Source organism: Onychomys torridus, chromosome 1, assembly GCF_903995425.1.
Source record: "Onychomys torridus chromosome 1, mOncTor1.1, whole genome shotgun sequence".
NCBI classification, from domain to species: Eukaryota; Metazoa; Chordata; class Mammalia; order Rodentia; family Cricetidae; genus Onychomys; species Onychomys torridus.
This window is the reverse complement of record NC_050443.1, coordinates 121,342,118-121,360,540: the sequence shown is the minus strand read 5'-3', so window position 1 is coordinate 121,360,540 and position 18,423 is coordinate 121,342,118. Positions and strand designations below refer to the sequence as shown.

General features: G+C 52.2%; 1 protein-coding gene across 2 annotated transcripts in view; it reads left to right on the top strand.

The window, feature by feature from the left end:
- Positions 1–17,182, top strand: part of Osbpl5 (oxysterol binding protein like 5) — a 70,732-nt gene extending 53,550 nt beyond the window's left edge. For both annotated transcript variants that reach the window (XM_036171631.1, XM_036171639.1), the window contains exons 8-21: positions 1,659–1,830; positions 2,009–2,213; positions 3,386–3,570; positions 3,938–4,019; positions 5,398–5,496; positions 5,891–5,987; positions 7,135–7,233; positions 12,297–12,394; positions 12,771–12,860; positions 12,952–13,088; positions 13,514–13,699; positions 14,008–14,134; positions 15,316–15,442; positions 16,325–17,182. In XM_036171631.1, the coding sequence (XP_036027524.1) occupies positions 1,659–1,830; positions 2,009–2,213; positions 3,386–3,570; positions 3,938–4,019; positions 5,398–5,496; positions 5,891–5,987; positions 7,135–7,233; positions 12,297–12,394; positions 12,771–12,860; positions 12,952–13,088; positions 13,514–13,699; positions 14,008–14,134; positions 15,316–15,442; positions 16,325–16,431 (1,811 nt within the window). In that variant the 3' untranslated portion in view covers positions 16,432–17,182. The remainder of the gene's footprint in view (positions 1–1,658; positions 1,831–2,008; positions 2,214–3,385; positions 3,571–3,937; positions 4,020–5,397; positions 5,497–5,890; positions 5,988–7,134; positions 7,234–12,296; positions 12,395–12,770; positions 12,861–12,951; positions 13,089–13,513; positions 13,700–14,007; positions 14,135–15,315; positions 15,443–16,324) is intronic.
- The last annotated feature ends 1,241 nt before the right edge of the window (positions 17,183–18,423 follow it).

Genomic DNA, 18,423 nt, shown 5'->3' with positions numbered 1-18,423 from the left:
ATTCCAAGCAGCAGCCCATTATCTCTGTAATGAGGAGTCCTTCAGGTGACAGCCTCTAGCCAGGGCTGTGGCTTCTGATCAAAACCTCAGAGCTGGTGCCCCCAGCTGGAGGTCCAAGGACCTGACAGCTAGGGTCCAGCTGTTCAGGTTTGGAATCCCACATATAGCTTAACCGCTGGTTCTATGCCTCCCCCTGGTGGTCAAATGTTATATATCTACACTCACTCCCCGGCTATCTTGAATGCTTTTAATATTTTTGTTCACCCTCTCTGTCATTGGTCCTGCTGGACTCTGGGGTGGACAGTCTGTGCCTTGACAGAGCCTGCATACCTTGGGGGTCTTTGAGCAGTAAGCCAGACACCAAGATGACATGCTTGAGCTGAAGTCCTGATTATCAGGGGCCACAGTCAAGGAAGAAGATTATCTGCAATCCCATGTGTATCAGGATGGGCTTCCTTCAGGAGGAGGCAGAGGCTTTCAAATGGGTTTCACAGGATGTGTAACACTCAGGATGTCTAGTCTTTTGTGGCAGTCACAAAATGCATGTTTGGGCCCTAAGTCCAGTTCCACAGTGATCTCCGTAGCTCTGACTCTGGGTTATATAACCTCCCATGATCCTCTCACTGCCCCCACAAATGCCCAGTGTCACTGGTGGTAGCACTGTGCTCAAAGGAAGCCTACAGTGAGTCTAGCAGGATGCCAGGCATCCTTGAGCAAGAGGGCAGTTCCAGGGCACCAGGGGGCCCCATCCAGGTGTGTCCTTTTGAGCTTCCCAGGGTAGGCCCAGGGGCTCTCCAACAAAAGGCTGTGTGGCTTTAAGTTAGTGAAAGAAGCCCACAGTACCCAGGGACACCCAGCACAGAAGCTTAGGATTCAAAAGCTTCCTTCATCTTGCCTTAAGCTGGGGCCCTCACACCTGAGTCCCTTGGACACTGTGGTATCATTTATAGGTGACTCTGAGGCGTGGGGTGGATGGAGGCACTGTTGTTAGTAATCACGCCGGGACACTGGTGTCACCTGTGTGGGTGCCTCTCCCCATAGCTCTGAACAATACCCTCCTACCTATCACCCCACCCACTCCCAAGGGCAGTGATAACCCAAGGCCAGCCTAACCCAAGCCCTGCAGACACGCACACACACTGTCATGAAGAAAGTGGAACCTCAGGGCCACAGGCCTCAGGCCAAAGCAGGCCCTGCCCTGCCTGTCCCCTGCTTTCCCACAGCCCTGGCTGTCTTTTGTTGCTTCTTGAACCCTGCTCACTGGCTCCTCACTGGCATACCAGACACAATGACCCTGGCAACTCTTGAAGGAAAACATTTATTTCAGGTGGCTCGTTTACAGTTTCAGAGATTCAGTCCATTACCATCATAGTGTGGGGTACACAGCAGTGTGCAGGCAGACATGGTGGTGGAGAAGTAGCTGAGGATCTTACACCTTGCCGGCAACAGGAAGTCGACTGAGACACTGGCCAATATCCTGAGCATAAGAAACCTCAAAGCCTGCCCCCAGAGTGACAAGGCCATACTCACTCCAATAAAGCCATACCTCCTAATAATGCCACTCCAGATGAGATTATGGGGGGCCAATTATATTCAAACTCCCACAGTGGGGAAGTACAGGGGAGGCTGTCCCATCAGACTCACTCTGTGTCCCCCAGGCCGCTGCTGGCTTGATGCCCTGGAGCTGGCCCTGCGCTGCTCCAGCCTGCTGAGACTGAGCACATGCAAGCAGGGCCGTGATGGAGAGCAGGGGTCCTCGCCCGATGCCTCACCCTCTTCTCTCTATGGATTGCCCACCTCAACCACCATCCCAGACCAAGACCTGTTCCCGTGAGTGAGCTGGGTGAGAAGGGTCTGCATGATGTCCGCATTGGCAGCAGGAGGGAGGCCAGGAGCTATAGTACAAATGCAGGTCACTCGGTGTAAGGCAGTGTGTGCAGTCCCTGAAGTGTCTGAGGTCCTAGGTGTTGCCTGGAATTGGGGGCCCACGGGCACTTCCTCTCTCCAGGCTGAATGGGTCTGCCTTGGAGAACCACCTGGAGAATGATGCCTTCTCGGACAAGTCAGAACGAGAGAATGCCGAAGACTCAGACGCTGACACCCAGGATCACAGCCGCAAGACCAACGAGAGTGGGAGCGACCCACTGGACAGCCCTGGTGGGCCACGGAGGGGAACTACCTATGTGGAGCAGGTCCAGGAGGAGCTGGGAGAGGTGAGAGGCACTGTCGACTGAGAATAGAAACAGGATGCGGCAGGGCTAGGGCTGAAGTCTGCAACCCCTTGTTACTCCGCGTGCGGCCAGCGGCTGCGTCTGTGAGTGGACATCTCTGAACCACGTCTCTACAACTCTGCCCTGCCCATCCAGCGTGAGATGCAGGGTTGATGTGAGAGTCCAGCCCCAAATAAACAGCTTCCTTGTGCTGGGGTGGACTGTGGCCAGAGGACAGATCCTAGCCCTCCCCGCTGCGTGATGACAAACTCCTGTACACACTGGGGACCTGTCCTGACCTTGGGCCCTTCACCCCAATCAAGAACCTGTGTTGTCCTCTCACTTGTTCACCTGCATGTTGAGTGTCCTCTGAAGGCCAAGTGTAGGAAGCTTGTCACAGCAGGGAGGTGATAGAATCCTGAGGACCTGGGACCTCAGGAGGATCCCATAGGTTTCTTTCTCTTGCATCCTGACCATGAGCATTTGTGCTGCCATGTACTTCCTCCATGATGTACCATCTCTCCAGAGGCCCAGAACAAGCTTATCACTCCTACACCAAGCCCTCCTGCACGGAAGCTAAACCTTTTATTTCATCTGAGACTGGGTGGTGCTGCCCTGATTGGCCTAGAACTCACTCTGTAGCCCAGGCTGGCCACAAATAGCAGTCCTCTTGTCAGCCTCCTTAGTGCTGAGATTAGCTCAAACCTTTCTTCTTTTAAAATCGACTGCCTTGATATTTCTTATAGTAGCGGAAAGCTGCCCGGCACACCCGCAAGAACAGGGGACCCAGGCAAACCAGATTCCTGTACTGGAACTTCTAGAGAAGAAGAGAGGTTTTTAGCTCAGAATTTCAGGCAGCCCTGTGGATTTGGCTTCTGGTGAGGGTCTTGTGGATATGCCACGTGGTAAATGGCACCATGGCAGTTATGCCTGTGAAGAGAGCCAAGGCACCAGAGGTAGAGAAGGGCTGGTCTTATTCTCAGACCTGTTGAGGAACTCACTTGCTCCCAAGCCCAGAATGGGCGGTGGCACCTATTCACACAGAGTGGAGGCATGTCTGGTAGACAAGGACCAAATGTGCTGTTCTGACTCCCTGTCCCTCAGCTCCTTTGGGCAACCCAGAGCAGAGGCTCCAAGTCCATCCCATGGGGCCTGACTGTATCCTTCTGCTGCAGCTGGATGAGACATCCCAGGTGGAGACAGTGTCAGAGGAAAACAAGAACCTGATGTGGGTGCTGCTGCGACAGCTGCGCCCGGGCATGGACCTGTCGCGAGTGGTGCTGCCCACCTTCGTGCTGGAGCCTCGCTCCTTCCTCAGCAAGCTCTCAGATTACTACTATCATGGGGACCTGCTCTCCAGGTGCATCACCGACAGAAGGGGGTCCCACGGCCCCTGTGGGCTGCGGAGGCAGGGGGTGGGGTAGAGCCAGGAAGAGGGAAGTGAAGGCATGAGCATCAAGGGTTCTTCCTGGGGGGGGGCACCCCAACAGCCCGGAGCATGCAGAGCCCTCTCTGCCCCAGTGTGGAGTTGACCGCAGCACTTTCTTATGGCTATGTGCTACACGCCCTTGGCCTGTTTCTGGAAGGATGGAGTGGGGTGTTGAGGTCATCTAGGATGAGGCTGCCTCTCATTCAAGTGGGTGGAGGTTGGGATGTTTGGAGAAAGGGTGCTGGGGAGGGTAACTGGGGACCCCAACCTGAGTCAGAGTGCTCTGCCCCCACCACAGGGCAGCCACAGAGGAGGACGCTTACTGCCGCATGAAGCTTGTGCTGCGATGGTATCTGTCTGGCTTCTACAAGAAGCCCAAGGTAAGAGGGGCCTGTAGAAAGGGCAGGGCCTCAGCTAGGGGGTCTGTCAGCCCACCATGAGTGGGACCGACACTCTCCTCCATGGCCTGGAAGAAACCCAGCTATCCCCACCATGGCTCCAGATCCTGAGAGGTGGAGGACAGTTCTCCGTCTGACTTCTCAGGCCCAGCTCCCGATGCTGGTCCCATTAACTGTCTCCAAGGAGACAGCCTCAGGCTGCATGACAGGTGCCACCACACATGACAGTGTTGGGAAAGGAGCATTTGACCCTAAGTTATGTTACCTCTGGGATCTCAGGTTATCTCTCACCTTCTGTCACAGAACCCCTTTCGAAAACCCCCAGCCCAGGACTCTGCTGGTAGCAGCCATCCTGGTTATGGAGTGGCCTGCAGGTCTACCTGGAGCTGGGGTTCCATTCTACACAAACTTGACAACCAAGATTCTGGCCAGATGTGGTGGTGCACACTTATAGTTCCAGCACTAGGGAAGCACAAACAGGATTTCCTGGGGTTCTGGGCCAGCCTGGGCTATAGAGTGAGAATCCATCTTTAAAAGGGGAGAGGACAGTGGGGAGAGCTCAGTCAGTCAAACGCTTGCCATGCAAGCTTGAAGACCTGAGTTTCATTCACTGGAACTGGGCGTGGCAGTGCATGTTTGTGGTCCCAGCGCTGAGGAGGTGGTGATGGGAGAATCCCTGTGGCCCACTGGCCAGCCAGCCTCGCCTGCTTGGCAAATTCTAGGTTAGTAAGCAGTCCTGTCTCAAAGACAAGGTGGATAACTTCTGAGGGACAGCGCTTAACATTGACTGCCAGCCTACACAGGCATGTAGACTCACACACATGCATGCATGCACACACACACACACACACAAGCGGACACACAGGTATGGTGGCTCACACCTATAATACTAGCACTCTGGAGGCAGAAGCAGGAAGACTACACTGAGTTGGATTCCAGTTCTGCCTCTCATTGAATAGATGTGAGCCTGCGGTCCAACCCAGATTCATACAGTAGACAGAGATAGACCAAGGTCTCCTGGAAGCCTGGCATCTCCCAAGCTTGCCTTTGACCCAGTTATGTATGGGTTGTGCCTCAGTCCTAGGACAGTCAGATCTGGTTAGGGTCTTGAGGACCCTCTGAACTCAGCAGAAGCCAGGAATTCCCGAGGCAGGCCACCCCACCCCACTTCCGGCCAACTGTAAGCCACCAGCAAAAAGTCGTCTCCTCAAAGCAGAAGCAAGGTGCTAATGGCAAATCAGAGCCCCTTCTAGAGGCAGGAGCACCCCCACACTGTCTCACCTGCACCTCACCCCATCTGGACCCCCGGAAGTGGCTTTTTCTTCCCAGTTCCTCCAGCATGTCTTTGTACTCCCCACAGGGCATCAAGAAACCCTATAACCCCATCCTGGGGGAGACCTTCCGCTGCCGCTGGCTACACCCTCAGACTAACAGCCACACTTTCTACATAGCAGAGCAGGCAAGACCCCACTGCCCAACTCAGCCTTCCAGCTCAGTGTGGGCAGCGGGCGGTGGGCAGGGGCTGGTGGGACTGAGGGTGGCATTTTCTCTGGTCCATGCCCTGCCATAGGGGAGGCTGCACGCTGGTCACTGCCCATGGGGATTCTTCAAGACAGGTGGGCATGTAACAGAGCATAACCTGAAGGAGGGCAGGCAGCCTGACTGTCCAGCACAGGGCATTCTTAGATGACTCAGAAATTTGAATAGGTTCCCAGACATAGAGATTCAGGCCCTGCTGTGGTACTTTTAAGAATATGTGCCTCACCCCACTCTTCCTCCTGGGGCCCCGAGGTATGTTGTTTCTGGGATTGCCCTCTCTGGAGGCATCTCCAGAGCCACCTCTCTTCACACAGGTGTCCCACCATCCTCCTGTGTCTGCCTTCTATGTCAGCAACCGGAAGGATGGATTCTGCATGAGCGGCAGCATCACAGCAAAGTCCAGGTTCTATGGTGAGGAGGCTGGGGGGGGGGGGGCTCTGGGTCTTGTAGAAGTGGGAGGAGTACTTCACTCCAGAAGCCAGTGAACCCCAGAACCCCAGCGGTGGGATGATGTGGGTGGCTCCAACTCTGCTGAGAGCGGACACCCTCTGCAGGGAAGCAAGGGAACAGAGGAGGAGAAGCCTATAGAGAAGAACTTGTCCCAGCAGAACCACCTGATTCCATAGCCGTCGGCCACGTGTGGCTGTTTGCACTGATTAAAAGGGGGGCTGGGCTGCAGATCAGTGGAAAGTGCACACCTAGTGTGCAGAGGCCCTGGGTTCCATCACCAGAACTGCACATGGATGGTGGTGGATATATGACAGATAGACAGAAGGTAGGTAGGTAGATGGATAGAGAGACAGGAAATCAATATATAGAAGATAGATAGATAGATAGATAGATAGATAGATAGATAGATAGATGACAGACAGATAGATAGATAATACACAGGTGGATAGGAGGCAGGGAGAGAGGTAATAGGTAGACAGATAGAAGGTAGGTAGGTAGATAGAAGTGAAAACAGTATTCTATTGCATGGGTCCCAGCAAGTGTTTTGGTAGCCACACCTGGCTGGTAGCAGACACTTGAGTGTTCCAGGCAGGCCAGAGCAGCCTGTAATCACAGGACAAGCTGTGTTTCTGTGCTGCTCTGAGCCTGAGAATAGCAGTGCCCAGGAACCTCGCCAACACCTTTTCCCATCAGGCGCCTCATTACCTTCATGGCTTGTGTGCAGGAGTGTGCTCAGGTTCTCTGTGTGCCCTGTAGCAGTAAAGGGTATCATGTGGCATCTGCATCCATATTCTATTCACCTTTCCCACCTGGGCTCTGGGCTCAGGCTGGGAAAGGTTAATAGTCCCCACCTGAAACTCCCTGGTGGAGTAAGTACGAAAGCCACTAACATGCTGCAAGGCAGATGATTCCTCAGAGTTCATAGTGGGTGCAAACTAAAGAGTTTTTATGATTTCCAAACACCAGAGGTTGTGTGTCTGACCCTCGGTGCTCCAGCTGGAGGCACTGGGAACTCTGAGATATGTTGAAAGGGCACTCAGACCCTGGGGTCCAGCAGCAGCCTGATGCTAATGGTCTGTGTCCTAACAGCCCTGCTCTGTCCTTGCAGGGAACTCACTGTCCGCACTTCTGGACGGCAAGGCTAAACTTACCTTCCTGAACCGCAAGGAGGAATACACCCTCACCATGCCCTACGCCCACTGCCGAGGTGAGTGACTGTGCCATGCCCCACTTCCCAATAGCCCAGGTTAGCCCTCAGTCATGGCATAGGGGGCTGTGTTAATTACTTTTTTCTTACAATGACATGGTAAAAACAACCAAGAGAGGAAGAAAGAGTTCGTTTGGGGTCACAATTTGAGGGTCCAGTCCACCATGGAGGAGGAGGTGACAGAGCTGGTCATGTTGAATCCACAGTCAGGAAGCAGAGATGAACCTGGTGCTCAGCTTATTTCTCCTTTTTTATTCAGCCAAGGACCCCAGGGATGTGCCATCCAAATCCAGGGTGGGTCTTCCTTCCTCTGCTAACCTCCTTGGAAACACCATTGTAGACCCACCTAGAGGTGTGTCTCCTAGGTAATTCCAAATTCAGGTGGTGTTGACAACCAAGATCAACCATAGCAGATGCTAAACCACTCAGGTGTTTGCTTGTTTGAAGGTGTCCTGACCTTGTGGGTGACTTTTCAGAACTGGGTATGTCGCTCTGGGTGGACTGCTGGGATTTCTCTTCTTTGAGTTTTTTTTTTTTTTTTTTGACTTTGACTACCGTTGTGATAGTGATCAGTCCCAGCTATTGAGGAGGCTGAGGCAGGAGGGCTGAAACTTCAGAACCTGCCTGGGCTACAGAGTGAGTTCAAGGCCAGGCTGGGTAACTTAGTAAGACACTGTCTCAAAATTAAAAGATAGGAAGGGAGCCAGGCTGGCTGCTCAGTTGTGCATACTTTCCTAGTGTATATGAAGCCCTGGGTTCAATCCCAGCACTACACACACACACACACACACACACACACACACACACACACACACACACAAAGTAGAATTCCTATAGATCCCTACCCACCCCCAGCTCCTGTCATAGACATCTTCCTTAGTATGATAGACATTGTTACATGTTCATGGCAAAACCAGAATAAGACTTAGTTTTTAGCTAAAATCCACAGTTTCCTTTAAGGCCCACTCTTTGTGTATAGTCTACAGGTTTAAGAAGAGTGACATGGAGTCACCACTGTAGTGTCCAACAGAAGACCTCCCCACCCTAAAATTCCCTCTGGTGAGGGCTGAAGCTCAGCAGCAGAGCACGTCCTGAGCATGCTGAGGCTAGTATCCAACCCCAAAGACTTCCAAAAATAAAATAAGAATCCAGGGGTTGGGAATTTAGCTCAGTGGTAGAGCGCTCATAGCTTTAATCCCAGTACCTGGGAGGCAAAGGCAGGCAGGTCTTGATGAGTTCGAGGCCAGGGTTACATAGTGAGACCGTGTCTTAAAAAATAAAAAACCTCATCTTTGACTCAGCATAGCTCTGACAACTGAAAGGATGCGCTGGACGCGTGCAGCTTGATCTGGGGAGCAGCAATTGGCTGTGCCCCTGAGTCTCCACACCCTGCCTGTCAAGCCCTGTTCTTGTGAGGCTCCTAAGTCTCTGGCAGAGCTGATGCAGACCTGACCAAGCCAGACTCCAGGAAAGCATGCGTCTGTGTGCGCCATGTGTGTCTGTGTGCTATGTCCCCTGTGTCCCTGATCTTTTTGGGACTCTGACCACGTGTTTTGCTGCAGTCTGGGACTTATAACAGCTCAGCATCAGCTTGCTGTGTGCTGGTCAGTTAGGATCCAGAGAACTATTCTCACTATCATTTTAAATGTGATTGTCTTACCTCCTCTGTCTGGAATATTCATGCCCTGGTATGTGAGTTACATGTATTCCTCGTCCAACAGTAGGATCTTAAAAGATGCTCAGTGAAATTTGTCTAGTGATCCAGGCATGGTGGTGCATGCTTTTAAACCCTGGGCACAGAGGTAGGGGGATCTCTGAATTCAAAATCAGCCTGGTCTACACAGTGAGTTCCAGGTCAGCCAGTGATACCCTGTCTCAAAAAACGAAAACAAAAAAAAAAATTATTTTGCTGTGGTTCATGGATTCTAAGGTCTAGAGTACAGAATGTGTGACTGTCATAGCATCGGACACTCAGAGCTCTAGGGGATAGGGGTAGACAAGACCCAGGAGCCAACAATGACTGCCTATGACCCTAGACGAGATGTAATTTTTCTAGGAGTCTCTGCCAGCTCTACAAAGCAGGCTGTTTGGGGGCCACACAGGAAGTGTCCGTTGAAACCCCCAGAGCCAGTGATAACGTTGTTCCTTGATGCTTTCTTGGCCATGGAAGGCCTTCTGCAGCAATCTGATGATGGGAGACAGTTTATAAAAGTCCCTGTGGTGTGGTAATGTTTGAGGACAAACTGCTGGCTACCAGGGCCAAGACCTGCCAAGGTCTCAGATCTTTGAGACTGCCTCTTCTTCCATCTCACCTCTTCAGCTCTCTCCCCATCTTCTTCTTATCCTCTTCCTCATCATCCCTTTATCCTTTCTATCTTTATAGTATGTGTCTGGTCTGCGTGTATGCTTATAATATGCTTGCATTACCCACAGAGGCCAGAAGGGGGCATCAGAACACCTGGTTCTTCTAGAACTGAACTTACAGGTGGTTGTGAGCCACCATGTGGGTGCTGGGAATTAAACTCCAGTCCTCTGCAAGAGCAGCCAGTGCCACTAACCCTCCCCTTACCCTTGCCCTGTCCTCTGTCTTCTATTTTCTTTTTTCTTGCCTAGGTTTTCCCTTATCTTCTTTCCTCCCTATCTGTTCATCCAGGCACTTAACAGAACATCCTAAGAGCTGTCTATCATGGTACAAGCCCATAGCCCTAACATTCAAGAGACTGAGGTAGCCCCAAGCCAACCTGGGCTACATCATAAGAATGTCACATATATTTGTAAATACCAGGTTCATATCTGCTCTTCCTGCCAGGTACAGGGCAGCAGTTGTGGCCTGCTTCTCCAATGTTCCAGCACAAGAGTCCAGGCTGATGGCCCGGCTTCGGTTCTTCTCCCACCTAGCTAGGGGACAGGAGGCAGTCTTAGGATCATGGGATTCTTGGTGCTATAAGCCTGCTTTCTGTGCTCGGCTCTGTGTAAAGCCTGTCTTCCAGGGACGTTCAGAGTCCCGTGGAGTGAAAAGATCCCCTCCAAGATTACACAGCCACTCACACCAGTATTAGCTTGGGAGTTTCAGTGACTTTGAGGAATTCACTCATTTTATTTTATTTTGTATATCTGTGTGCATAAAATACTTACCTGATTTCTAAAATCTAAAACACACAATAAGGTGTGACTGATCTCCATGTCTCTTTCAGAACCCTGCCCCTTGTTCCCACATGGAGTAGTAGTTAGCTTCTTTTTTCTTCCTTCTCCTAGTTTGGTTTTTATTACATTTATTTGTTTAGTTGTTTGGAGTGAATAAGTGTGCCACTGCAAACTCGTGGGGGTCAGAGGGCAGCTTGAAGGAGTTGCTTCTCCCCTGTCACCATGTGGGACCTGTGGGCCAAACTCAGGTCCTCAGGCTCAATGGCAAGCAGCTTTCAGCTTATGAAATAAAGGTTTTATTTGGGCTTATGGTTCCAGGGAGCTAATCCTCCGTCATGGTGGGGAGGCACGACAGCCAACAGCAGGCATGGCAGCTGGAGCAGGAAGCTTTGAGTTCGTACCTTGAACCTCAAGTGAGAAGCAGAGAGAAGGAAAGGAAATGTCGAGTCTTTAAACTCCCAAAGCAGCTTCCATGACATGTGTCCTCTAGCAAGGCCACACCTCCTAAACCTCTCCAAGTGGAGGCCAGGCGTTCAAATACGTGAGCCTCTGGGGGACATTCTCATTCAAACAGCCAGTCTCCGTGTGTAACCCAGGCTGGCCTGGTACTCACTCTGCAGCGCAGGCTGACCTCCAGCTCATAATCTTCGTGCCCCAGCCTCCAAGTGTGGAGATTACACCAAGCTGTAGCTGACTTTTCTTGCCTTGTAATGCAGCCCCGAGAGCCCTGGAGCAACACCTGCCTCCCTCTGAGCTGTGTAGTTCCCTGTGGTACTTGCTGTCTTAGCACTTTCGGTCTCCTTGGAAGGATACAGGGTAGGGGTCGAGCCTTTTGCTGCTACAAATGGCTTTTTTTTTTTTTTTTTTGCTTTTAATTTCTTAAACTGAATTATTTCATTTCACATTTCTGAGTTTTCAAGTAGAAATATTTGGGTGTTTTTGGTTTGGTTTGGTATTTTGAGACAGGGTTTCTCTGTAGCTCTGGAGACTGTCCTGGGCTAGCTCTGGAGACCAGGCTGGCCTCGAACTCACAGAGATCCACCTGCCTGTGCCTCCCGAGTGCTGGGATTACAGGTGTGCACCACCACCGCCCGGCCGGGTGTTTTGTTTTATCATTGTCTTAGTGTCCTATTGCTGTGAAGAGACACTATGACCATGACAGCTCTTATAAAGGAAAGCATTTAATTGGGGCTGGCTTCCAGTTCAGAGGTTTAGTCCATTGTCATCATGACAGGAAGCATGGTGGTGCATAGGCAGACATGGTGCTGGAGAGGTAACTGAGAGTTCTACATCCAGATTGTCAGGCAGCAGGAAGAAAGAGCCACTGGGCCTGACTTGGGCATTTGAAACCCCAAAGCCCACCTCCAGTGACACACTTCCTCCAATAAGGCCACACCTACTCTAACAAGGCCATACCTCCTAATCCTTATCAAGTAGTGCCATTTCCTAATGACCAAGCATTCAAATATATGAGCATATGGGGCCATTCCTATTCAAACTACTGTAATCATGGTGGTGATTTTTAAATTAGATTATGTTTTCCATATGACCAGAAGTGGACTGAGAAAAAGACATACAGGATTTTCAGATGCATACAATACAGCCCTGAGGGACTGCTGGGAATAGATATACTGGCCCAGTTCTGGAGGCAGTGAGGAACAGACACATCTATTCTCTAGTTCTGGGGCAGAACCCAGCCACAGATGTGGCTCAGTCACTGGGATCGGGGCTCCTGAAGGAGCTGACCCAGTGAAGGGTGTGGCATCTCCAGACCAGAGCAGAGGCCCCTTCCTGGGTCACAGAACTGAAAGATAGGCAGGCTTCCGGCTCCATTTCAACAAACCCCTTCACACACCTTCCCTACCCTGCCTGCTGGCACAGGCTTTCAGGGCTGAATCCCAACACCAGTTGCATTTCAGGGATCCTGTATGGTACCATGACCATGGAGCTAGGGGGCAAAGTGACCATCGCATGTGAGAAGAACAACCTCCAAGCTGAACTGGACTTCAAGCTCAAGGTAATGTATGCAGTTTGTGGGAGACAGTGCATGGAGCTTGGGGAGGGAAGCCTGATCCCCTCATCCCACACCAGGCAGAGTGCCCCAAACAAGTACACTTTTGCATCCACATAGAATAGGCAGGGCCCAGAGAGAGAAAGGGGTTGCCCACAGGCCACACAGCAGTGCCCACAGGCCTAAGTCCCATTGTCCTAATGGCAGAAGACTACAGATTTGAGTTCAGACTGAGGCACTGGCATGAGGGAATCCTTTTCTAGTAGAGAGCCTCATCTAAGCCATAGTCACGAGAATGACCACTCTGTACCTCTGAGGATGTGCCTCTAAGCAGGGCCCTCCTCCTCCTCCCCACTCATTGGACGTCCATCTGCTCTTGCAGCCTTTCTTTGGGAGCAGCACCAGCATCAACCAGATCTCTGGGAAGATCATGTCAGGGGAGGAGGTCCTTGCACGCCTCACGGGACACTGGGTAAGACGTCAATCCTCAGGAGCCTGGCTGGGCCCGAGGGTGGTCACCAACCAGGCCAGCAGCTCTGATTCTGCTGTGCCATCTGGGGCAGGACAGAGATGTGTTTATCAAGGAAGAGGGCTGTGGAGGCACCGAGCTCTTCTGGACTCCTAGTGAGGAGGTCCGCAGGCAGCGGCTGAGGCGGCACACCGTGCTTTTGGAAGAACAGAATGAGCTGGAGTCTGAGAGGTGAGGCCCTATACCCAGGAGCCCTGCTGGCCACAGGCTGTGGTGGCCGGGGGAAGGTGGTCAGGGTTACAACACTGGGAACACATTCCAGGATGTCTTTGGCAAGGACAGCCTCAGAATAGACCCCTCAGGCCAGATCAAACTGTCCTGCTGGGGACAGCTGGAGGAGAGAGCCTCATCATAACCAGCAAGGGGATCCCTGCAGGTAGCAGGTGGGAGCCCCACTTAGGAAAAATACAGTTCAGAGTATGGAATCAAAACCTGGGAGACACAGGCTTCCTGCAAGATAATCAGCTCCCTGCCATTGAAGGCAACCAAGCAAAGAGCTCAGCCTCCTTCCCATATAGAGGAGACTGATTCGGGGCTGCCGATGAATGGAGCCGCCCCATTCTGAGTTCCTGGTGGGTTGATCTTCTGGCCTGTAGGCTCTGGCAGCATGTCACCAGAGCCATCCGTGAGGGTGACCAGCACAAAGCCACACAGGAGAAGTCTGTGCTGGAGGAGGCACAGCGGCAGCGTGCCCGTGAGCACCAGCAGAGCCTCACTCCATGGAAACCACAGTTGTTCCACCTGGACCCGCTCACCCAAGAATGGCGCTACCGATATGAGAAGTGAGTGGCAAGTGGCCCTGGGGTCTGTGCCGTAGGGCTGGAGCTGGCAGACTGACTCCACTGTGCCTGTTTTGACTTGGGGACATCATGGAGTGTCTAATCCCCTCTCCCTGCCTTCAGCAGTACCTTAAAGATAAGGGATATTGAGGGATGGAAAGATAGATCCCACACACACTAAGCCTTCCCTGAAGACTCTGAACAGTGGTTATCCCCTGGGTTACCATGAGAGGCTGAAGTCTAGGCTAGGACAGCACCCTCTTCCTCGGGGGTCTTCACTGCTACTGATGGATACCATCTGGACCCTCCAGCCATAGCCCCTGGGACCCCCTGAAGGACATCGCCCAATATGAACAAGATGGGATTCTTCACACACTACAGAGGGAGACTATGTCTGGCCAGACAACCTTCCTGGGGAGTCCAGGGTCCAGGCACAAGGTCAGTACCTCTCACCAAGGCTCCAGTCCAGGCTTGATCTCAGTGGCTATCTCATTCCTTCCACCTAACCCTCCTCCCTCAGTGCCTAAGTCTGTTATATCTCAAACCCTACCCAGCAGTGGGCCTTCATGGACCCCAGGCTCCTCGTGGCTCCTTCTTCCTTTCTGGGGGGGACCCCAGATGCAGAATACCTGATTCATGGGCACCATGAGCCTCACAGTTCAAGACTCCATGCAGGAGTCAGTTGGCTACCTGAGTGTTTACCTCCTGAAGCCAGTTTGTCCCATTCTATAGATAAAGAAACCCAGGCTCAGGGTAGTCCAGGAAGAAAGAAGAGAAGCCAGCATCCATATGTAGGCAGAGTTTCTCTGCATCCCAGAAGTTGCTTGCTCCCAAATAACCACTCTGAGACTTATCATTAATTATAAATGCTAGGCTGATAGCTTATGCTTGTTACTAACTAGCTCTTATAACTTAAATTAACCCATATTTCTTATCTACCCTTTGCCATGTGGTGGTACCTTCAAGCATGGCATATTTATCACCTGCTTCCTCTGTGTCTCTCGCATGACTCCTCAGGTTCCACCCTTCTCCCCAGAATTCACTCTGCCCCAACAATCCTGCTAGTTATTGGCCAATCAGCTTTTTATTAACAATGAGAGCAACACATTTTCCCAGTGTACAGAAGGATTTATTCTATAGCATCTATACATGCCTAGGGCCTGGGAAAAGCAGGAAGGAGTCAAAGGGTCAGGGGAGCTCCAGGAAAAAGAGGGAGGGAGGAGGGAGGGAGGGAGAGAGGGAGGAAGGAGGTGTCCTTATATAAGGTGGGACTATGAATGCCTCCACCAGGTGGGCCTGGCCACACGTTCTGGGTCCTAGATATGAACAGCACTGGCCATGTGCCAACCTGGTGGCCAGACCACATAGAGCTGGCTGGTCCTCCTTCCTGAAGAGGAGGTCAATGGTTTTATGTTCCTGATGGGAAACTGAGGCCCCAGAGATGGAATGGCTGCAGTTCATGCCAGGTGATGTAAACCACCTGTGTCCAGCAGCAAAGCCATCAGATCTGTCCTCTGCACACTGCCCTACTCTAGGGCATCCTGACATTAATGGGCCACTATGTCTCCAAAGGGCCCATGGGAGAGGACCCTAGATATACTAACTCCATCTCTTTACAGAGACCTGGCCCTGACCGGCGGCTCCGCAAAGCCAGTGACCAGCCCTCTGGCCATAGCCAGGTCACAGAGAGCAGCGGCTCCACACCTGAGTCCTGCCCAGACCTCTCTGATGAGGACTTTGTTCCTGGTAAGTAGCTCCCAGGGTTTCATGTATGCTAAGCAGGCCCTGGCCCTAGCTGGTGGAAACCTTGGCTCTTGACTAAGAGGGAGGAGGGCTGAAGGAGAGGGCCAGTCCCTTCCTGTAGCCCCTCTGCAGGATGTTAAGTGCCAAGAAGCACCTTCCAGAGATGGGGATACAGAGACAGGTATCCTCATAGTACATCTTTGCATGTCCTGCTCTGCCCTCTCCCTAAGAGATCTGCCTTCTTAGAGTCCAAGGACAGACTGAGGCTGTAGCTAGGACATGGGGAAGAAAAGAGAGTACCGTGCATGTGGCTTAGTGGTAGAAAGCCTGCCTAGCATGCATGAAGCCCTGGGTTCAATCTCAGCACAGCATAAACCCAGCATGGTGATGTACACTCATAACCCAGCACTCCAGAGGTCACACAAGAAATCAAGAGTTAAGGTCATCTTCAGCTACATAGTGAGTTCAAGGCCAGCCTAGGATATATGAAACCTTCTCTCTAGAGGGGAGGACATGGTCCCAGGCTAGGATTTTCCTGAGCTGCAGGGATACTGTGAGAGGTTGGTTGGGTACTGTCCATTGCCCAGCCCCCGGCTCTGCCTCTGACCCTTCCCTGATGGGACTCTTGGCTCCTTTGTTGTTACTGAGCAATCTATCTCCCCAACATTGTCCCCACCTCTGCAGTGGACCAGCCACGTCTTGGTCACTCATTGCTAAGGCTTGCAGGCTAGCTGAGCCTGCATCCCTTCCTAACTTCCCCATCTTTCGATGTCTGTGGCTGGCTCCTGAAGTTTTCTCGGGTGGTAGATCAGAAGCTGGGTCAGCCAGGACATCCTAGCTCACCCTGGTTTCTTTCTTCCTGCTGTCTCCATCCTGGACATCCAGGTAGCGAGAGCCCATGTCCTCGGTGCAGGCGAGATGCACACCGGCTACGGATGCTACACGAGGCTGTGCTGTCTCTTCGGGAAGCTCAACAAGAGCTGCAGAGGTAAGAACACAGGAGATGGAGGGGCCTGCCCGTGAGGGAGAGTGCGTCCCTCCTGCAGGAGCCAGTGGGCACCGGCAAGGGGCTTAGAAGGAAGCGCAGGGCTAGGGAAGCCCCTCAGGGCCAGGTGTGTGAAAGCAGGTGGCAGCCCTCCTGGATACCTCAGGCTCCCTGCAGCTTGTCAGCACCACTATACAGACTATGCTCAAGACAAAGGGAGTATCTGAGAGCCATACTATGTGACCTCAGGGGGTATGAACCAGGGCCACACAGTTCCTTCCTGACAGCACACAGTATCACGTGAGGACACCATTATGCCATCACACTTGGTTCTCCTCTGTAAAATGGGTTAATAGCAGCACCAACCAGGGTGTGGGGACAGAATGGAGAGGATATGGAGAACAAGCTTTGTGCCCATTCAGGCACCCCATAGGTGACTGGCACAGTACTTGACTCTGTGACTCCTTTCCAGATCTTGCCAAGAGAATTGGTTGGTAGGGATGGGGCGTGAAGCTGAAGAGAAATGAGTCAGGGCTGAGACACTGAGGAGGGTGGGAACAAGAGTGGGATGTGGTGGGTTCCTCCTGGGTCAGCCAGGTTCCAGATACACAGCACCACTCAGGCGGAGATCTAGATAGCTGGCTGTAGCTTGGCTGAAGTCAGTTGCTATAGTTTGGGAAGTTGAGAAGTGTGCTGGCTAGAGGCCCTTGGGTACCTGCAGTAGCCTAGCCTGAGAGGAAGGTGTGAAATGGCTTAAGACTCGAGGTACTTGCCGGGTGGTGGTGGTGGCGGTGGTGGTGGTGGTGGTGGTGCACACCATTAATCCCAGCACTCAGGAGGCAGAGCCAGGCAGATCTCTGAGTCAAGGCCAGTCTGGTCTACAGAGTGAGTTCCTGGACAGCCAGGGCTACACAGAGAAACCCTGTCTTGAAACAAAACAAAACAAACAAACAAAAGACTCTATGGCCTCAGAGGCAGAGCTTGGAGTGGGTGTATGAGGCCAGAGGTGGTTTTTAGCCCCAGGGAAGATGATGGCTCTGCCAGCCTAGCAGCACTCCCCATGCTAAGTACCAAGTTTTTTTCTGCTTTCCCACGTCAATGTCCTCTAGAGGTCCAAAAAAAACTTCATTCACAGGAGAATGTGGGGCAAAGGTTGCTGAGAGATGAAGCAAACATGACATCACTCTTGTTCTGTGGACTGTGCATGTCTTGTGGTTTGCCTGCAGATGGCCATCAACAAAACCATGAAAGTCTCAACACTTGCCATCCTACTTTGCCTTCCCTATGGCAGTTAATGAGAATGGGGATTTCTAGGGCCCCTGGAGTTCTTCTAATGTCACAGTGGGGAGACCCAGACCCAGAAGGCTGACAGAGGGCTGAGAAGGTGTCAAGTGGGCTGTGCATGACCTGCTGAGGACAGGGTCTCCCTGGAAGTGCTTGCCCAGATTCCTAGGTATCCTTGAGTCAATCCAGGTTGACACCTCTAGCCGATGTCACAACAGTACAGCCGCGTGTCTTTCAATCTGCTCCTTACCCAAGCTGTGTGGGCAAAGAAAGGGAAATCTGGTACCCCGCAAAAGGACTGACTACTTCCATCCAGGAAACAGAAAGCCCAGACACCAGGGTCCAGGCTTGGTGGGTTTGTTCCTATGTCCCTGGGATGTCAACAAGACCCTGAGTGTCTCACATTCTAGAGGCTGAAAGTCCAAGATGGACGTCTCAGGCCCGGCTCTTCCCAGTGCCCTGTCCTTGGCTTGCAGCCATGGTTATCCTCTGTATGTCTCTGTCTTGATCCCCTCTTTGGATCCCAGTCTAGATTAAGGGCCCACCCTAGTAAGCCTTTGAATGTAGCCACCTCTTCAGAGATCTTATCTCCAAACAGCTCAGGGGACTTCGACATAGGTTTGAGGTAGAGGACACCATTCAGTCACCACCCCAGGAATGGCAGGGAGGATGCAAGAGGCCTGTTCCCCAAGACCAGACCCTCCTGTCCCACAAA